The following is a 6,476-nucleotide window of genomic DNA, read 5'->3' as shown; positions in this document are numbered from 1 at the left end:
GTCATCTTCAACCTCCGTCCGAAAAATCCGGCCACGCACGCCCGCGAACTGCCCATGACTCCACCTCCGATTTCTCCGCGCTCGGGCCGTTTTCTCTCCAAATCCTTGCGCGTCACCCCGAAGGCCTCGCTATTCTCCTCCACTTCCCCCAAACCCCACGTTCAATTTCGCACCGGTTAGAAAGTAATTGCTCGTCGGAGTTCGTTGCTGCCACCGCCGTTCTTCGCGTTTCGCCGCCGTTCCGGTGAGTCTCCGCCCGCGCCGACCCCCTAGTCTTCCTCCACTCTTCCTTGCGCACGCTGTGACGCGAGCCGTTTCCGATTTGGCGCTCCGCGCGCCCGCCGCGCCGCCGTCTTCCTCAGCGCCGGCCGCCGCCCGCTCGTCGTGCCACCTCCGGTTGCCGCCCCGCGCCGCCTCCCCGCCCGCCTGCCCGTGCGCCCGCGCCGAGAACGCGCGCCCGTGCTCCGCCCCGCGCCCGTGCGCCGCCGCCGCCGCCCGCCCTCCGCGCGCTCCCGCGCCGCCCCAGCCGCCCGCCCGCGCCGCCCGCCCGCGCCCGCCTCCGTGCCGCCCGCACCCGCGCCGCTCGCCCCCGCTGCTGCCCGCGCTCCGCCCCGCGCCGCCTGCCCGCGCCGCCGCCGGCGAGCTTGCCCGCCGGCCGGAACCCTAGAACCGGGCCAGTCAGGTTTCGCCACGTGGCAAGTTTTTTTGTTTTGTTTTATTTTATTTTTTTTCGGCCGAAGTGGATAATACACTTTTGCAGAAAAGACCCTATAACTTCAAACCTTTATATCTTTTAAACCGTTTGTCCAAAATTTACGATCCACACCTTTCTGGAATCGTCGCAACGTGTAGAATATTTTGGCACTGTTTATTTTCAGTTTTGAATAACTTAGACAGTAGCTATTTACAGAATGGTGGTTTATGGTTTAAATTTCGAATGAATGGTTTCAAAATAGTTTTGAACATGTTATCTTGCGGTAAAATTATTTAAACTTGTTCTCTATCCATTAGGACCAGAAAAGAAATTATTTTGTGTATAATCATGGTATGCAAGTTAAATATTGCTCTATGTTACAAAAGCCGCACAATCTTTTGTTTTAAACCCTATCCATGTTTCTTGCATATTAATTACCACTTTGATGTTGTATAATCTGTCCAAATCTTTTGAGAGCCTTTCAAAACAGAAACAAAACTTTGTACGTTAGAAGTAACCTTTGTGTACATCAGCATAGCATGTGCATCATGGCATGGTTTTTGTATTGAATGTTGTGTTTATTGTGTGTGTTCCTTTTATTTTAGATTGTGTGGAGTGTAATCATTGTTGTTGCGAAGAGTGCGAGAACTACCACAACCTTGGACAAGGCAAGTTCACTTTGATCATTCTCCAAAATATTTTTACTATGCACTAGATGTTTCATTAGATGCATCAGGAATATTACTCGTACTTCTATGCTAGCTATAAATCCCAGGTAGTCTAGTTTACCCTCGCCATTACCTTGCTACCAAAGTTGCCTTCGATTGTAGTTGAATGCTAGGCTATGGTAGTATCGTGGGGGAAATAACTACATTATTTATTGTTATGCCTTTGGCGATATGAAATGATTTTATTAGATGTAAGGCAAAACAATTAATTAAATGAACCGTCCTGGGTGGGCAGCTTTGAAGATTTTGAGGATTAGCGGCGTCAGGTCCATTTCTATGGGTCCCTCTGAGTCGAGTTCCTGTGGATTCAGGAATGGATCGTCCATGGACGTCTCTCCCGTGGATTCGGGGAGCGCCTACGTTGCAAATGTGGAATGCCACCTGGGGTAACCGAGACTGGACTAGTTTCCTATTTAGAAGCTTCTAGTACAACCACAATGCTATATGGGCTCTGGCGAGACAAGAGTAAGTTGTATGAACCTAGACCCGAGGAATTGTACTGAGGTAGCTGTGTAGGGGGAGCGTGATTCTCTCGTGGTTTAGGGAATTACCTCTGAAAATCTCGTAATCGATGCCGTTGCTACTCTACCCAGAGGACAGCAAGGGATTAACACGTCGGTTTCTTGTGGGGAATGTGTACAAACTCTCGAGAGCGTCAAAACTAAGTACTTAGCCGTGTCCCCGGCAACGGACAATTTGAGCGACTAGATGTGGAGCTGTAAGGAAAGTCTCACTCATTCTAACTTCTTAAATAAAATGAATGGTTGAACAGGGTAGGGGCACCTGATGAATCCACATCAATGTGCTCTAGGATAATAGGAGCATGGGTGTGTCTACCCCGTGTCCAATAGTGATAAAATTCTATTTGATTAAAAGATAGGATTCAATAACTAAGCTTGTATGCAAATAGCTTGAACCCCACTTAACCACACTATGCATATATTTGGTAGGCTCTGGTATAACTCCTAGTGAATCTTGCCAATACATTCAATGTATTGACCCTAGTGGCTGCATCGTCTAATGATGCAGGAAGCTCCGACGACGAGTAAGACGTACGTTCTGCATATTTGGGTTACGGGCCTACATTCCAACACGCTCTCACCGTGGTGTTGATGTGCCCTTGTATCTTCCGTTTTCCGCTGCTAAACAATTGTTTTATTTCTAGCTAACCCGTGAGGTTATGCGAGTTGTAAGTACCCTTTTTATATTCTGGATGATACGTTGTAATATTGAGACCTTTGTTCTATGATATTACATCTTGAAACTGTGTATGCTAGTGAGTCGATCCAGGGACTAGCACTAAAGCACAGAGATCGAACCCTTTTACGGGGGCGGTCGCTTCACTCTCTCCTCTGGGAGTTGATGAGGACCATTTGCTCTACCTTTCCGCTGCAGTTTATGATACAGAGTTATCATGGTTTTGAACAATGTTTGTTTATGCTAGCCTAAGAGGTCATGCAAGTTTGTAAGTACAATTTAAGTTCTGGATGATACGATGTAATAAAGTACTTTTGACCTTTGTATCTTGGTACTACATCTTGAACTGTGTGTGCTAGTTAGTCGATCCAGGGACTAGCACAAATAAGCACAGAGATCGAACCCTAGTAAGGGGGCGGTCGCTTCACCCACACATAGTGGAGCAGAAGGTGTTGCTAGACATCAGGAACATGCTGCAATCGATGGGAAAAGACAGAACATTGTTCCCTTTGCCCCAACATTGATGAGTCGCATGACACTATCGGTGGCGAGGGTAGAGAGATCATTGAGGAGTCCTCAATCAAGGTAGACATTAAGCACGCTTCTCTAGCATCCTCCCTTAACCTCGAGCAAAAATCCGCCTATGATGAGATATTATCCGCCATCGATAGTGGCAATGAAGGTGTCTTCTTTGTAGATGGCCCGGGAGGCACTGGGAAGAATTTTTTATATAAAGCATTACTTGGGAAGGTTCGTAGCGAGGGCAAGATGGCCGTGGCAACTGCGACATCAGGAGTTGCAGCGTCTATCATGCCTGGAGGCAGGACCGCACACTCAAGGTTTAAGATCCCGCTCAACATTGACGAAGGCGCAACATGTAGCTTTACGAAGCAGAGTGGGACGGCCAAGCTCCTTCGCATGGCATCTCTCATAATATGGGACGAGGCCTCCATGACAAAGCGCCAGGCAGTTGAGGCACTCGACAATAGCATGCGGGATATAATGGGCCGACATGACCTGCCATTTGGGGGGAAGACCGTTGTGTTTGGTGGGGACTTTAGGCAGGTCCTCCCAGTTGTCCGGAAGGGGACGAGGCCCTAGATTACCGATGCGACTTTGCGCATGTCATACCTATGGGAAAGCATGCGACAACTCAAGCTCATTCGTAACATGAGGGCACAGAACGATGAGTGGTTTGCAGATTTCTTGCTACGTGTCGGGAATGGCACCGAGGAGACAGACGAGGACAGCAACATTTGCCTGCCTCAAGAAATTTGTGTGCCGTGTACTGGGAAGGATGCTGACCAGCTAATTGAACATGTCTTTCCTTGTCTAGATGAGAACCTGACCGACCCGATTTACATCACATCTCGAGCAATTCTATCGACCAAGAATGAAAATGTCGACATGATAAACTTGAGGATGATAGAGCGTTTCCAAGGTCAAGAGATGGTATATCACAGCTTTGATCGGGCGAAGGATGATCCCCACAACTACTACCCCTCTGAATTTCTCAACTCACCACTCCAAATGGGCTTCCTCCACATGTTCTAAAGCTGAAGATTAACTGTCCAGTTATACTTCTGCGGAACATCGACCCTGCTAATGGACTATGCAACGGAACAATGTTGGTTGTTCGGGGGTTTCAAAAAAACGCTATCGATGCTGAGATTGTGCTAGGACAACATGCTGGAAAGAGGGTGTTCCTCCCTCGTATACCCTTGTGCCCCTCCGATGATGAGATGTTCCCTTTTCGGTTTAAGAGGAAGCAATTTCCAATAAGGCTAAGTTTTGCTATGACAATCAACAAGGCACAAGGGCAGACCATTCCTAATGTTGGTGTTTACCTGCCTGATCCTGTTTTCTCCCACGGCCAGTTGTACGTCGCACTGTCTAGAGCCACCGCTAGAAGAAATATAAAGATATTAGCCATCTCTAATTGCGACAGGGATGTCCGATCCAAATCTGGAAAGTCTAGAGGAACAGAAACTCGAAAGATCCTAGACACCGCTGGAAATGGCAAAAAGGGCAACGATTTGCTGTCCAAGTCAGCCAAGTCTCAAGGGACAATTACGCGAAACATAGTGTATAGGGAAGTTCTCACAATGTAGACATTTGAGACAATGGTAAAAAGGTTACCATGTAGAAGGCCACAAGCAGTTGTACATACTTTTTACTCATATATGTACAAGGGAGCTCGATTTTGATGTACATTTTCCGTAATGTGTCATGTTCTTAACGACCTGTTTTTTTTATCCTATTAATTGGGAGCTTGCTCAGTCCCTGGCTCAATAATCTCTTTATGGCAGTAATGATCGAATGTGCTATTATATTTCTATGTGCTTTCAGATTTTGTAGTGTTTTGGTGGAATGAGAGATATGTACAGAACAAAAGCATAATAGAGATATATGAACTGAACAAAAGTGACAAAAACATGTTATGCTAGCCTTTAAATTTTGTTGTGTACTTTGCTATCTTTAGAAGATTTAGAAGACACATGAACTGAACTTTACCTTGCAGTTATTTTCTCCTCTCTCATCTCTAGAGAAGCTTGTTCATTCAACTCATCTTGTAAGTTCCAGTCCGTCATTTTCTAAAAGCAGAGCATGGTATCTGTTTCACAGGAGCATTCATGAGGGACACCAGAATGTGCTAGAGGTCATCGAACTCTGTACTTCCAATTAAGGAGTTCCTCTGTTTTGGACTGCGGTTGATATTCCAGGAGGAGCTATGTCCATTCACTTGTATATGCGAAAGTGAGTTTGGCTCTTTCTATTTTTGGTCCGATCAAACTATCGTTTGATAATTCATGTCCTGCTGACTTGTTTTGAGTTGTCCAATTATTTTTCCTATGACACGTTGCGATTCTTTTGTCAATTTTAATTTGGATTGTAAAATACATTGAGTTGATTTCTAATAAATACAGAGAATGCATCTGACTTTCAGGAGAATTACATATTCCTGGCTGTTGGAAGAATGGGGTCAAGTAGTGAGTTGATTGCCCGGCGACTTGAGTTTGTACATGAGGCAGGTAAGAAAAGCCACCTTATGGATCTGCTATATGCACAAAGAGAGGGTGCAGATCATGGAAACGTAATGATTTTTCCTTGCCTGCTATTAGTTCTTTCATTCAATCAATTTCTCCAATGTTTGTGTTGTTAGTTTATCTTAATTAAGATCAATGTCGATTTCCTATGAGCTGCTGGCTGTTCCAAAACTTTGTTTCTTCTGGACCTTTAATGTTGCCTGTCGTATTGTGTACTGTATTAGATTACAAATGCTTGTGCAGTTGCACAGTTGCAGTGCCATTATACAAGCAAAAAATGCACTATCACATTGCTGGATATGAACCTAAATGTTGGTAACACAATGTACTTGAATGCATAGCTATGTTTGCTGTTTCAATAATAAATAAATAAATGCCTACAATATGACATGTCTCAGTCACTTCCTCTCTCTTTCATGGTCTTTCATTCACCCCTTCCCTAGGCATGCAATCAATTATCTTTGAGCTTTTAGCAGGCCTCTGGTTATCTACCTACAGTCCCCTCCTCTGTTTTGCTAATTTTAGTTCTACTATTACTTAGATAGCGTGTAGTCTTTGTGGTGCTACTGGCCAAAAACACATTGGCATGAAACCAAAAACACAACATTCTTATTTTGGTATTAGTGTCTTTACCTATTCTGCAAAAAAAGTTGGTACAAAAATAAAAGGTTTGGCATGTATATAGATGTTGCTGACACAATGTACTTGAATGCCTATAGCTATGTTTTCCATTCGAAAAAAGAAAGAGTCCCTATAGGCTATAGCTATGTTACAGTCTGGTTTGACCTGGTATTGCTTTGCCCTTTCTTT

The 6,476-nt window shown here is 45.0% G+C and overlaps 2 protein-coding genes across 2 annotated transcripts; both read left to right on the top strand.

Moving 5' to 3' along the window:
• The first annotated feature begins 3,387 nt into the window (after positions 1-3,387).
• On the top strand, positions 3,388-3,720 carry LOC104584049 (ATP-dependent DNA helicase pif1-like). The gene has a single exon (XM_010238159.1). It carries the CDS (start codon positions 3,388-3,390, stop codon positions 3,718-3,720), a length of 333 nt encoding a protein of 110 aa, XP_010236461.1.
• Positions 3,721-4,244: 524 nt separating this feature from the next.
• Positions 4,245-4,730, top strand: LOC104584048. Its single transcript, XM_010238158.1, has one exon. It carries the CDS (start codon positions 4,245-4,247, stop codon positions 4,728-4,730), a length of 486 nt encoding a protein of 161 aa, XP_010236460.1.
• The last annotated feature ends 1,746 nt before the right edge of the window (positions 4,731-6,476 follow it).

Source organism: Brachypodium distachyon, chromosome 3, assembly GCF_000005505.3.
Source record: "Brachypodium distachyon strain Bd21 chromosome 3, Brachypodium_distachyon_v3.0, whole genome shotgun sequence".
Classification (NCBI taxonomy): Eukaryota; Viridiplantae; Streptophyta; class Magnoliopsida; order Poales; family Poaceae; genus Brachypodium; species Brachypodium distachyon.
Note: the sequence above shows the minus strand (reverse complement) of the source record. Positions and strands in the feature narration are given on the sequence as shown.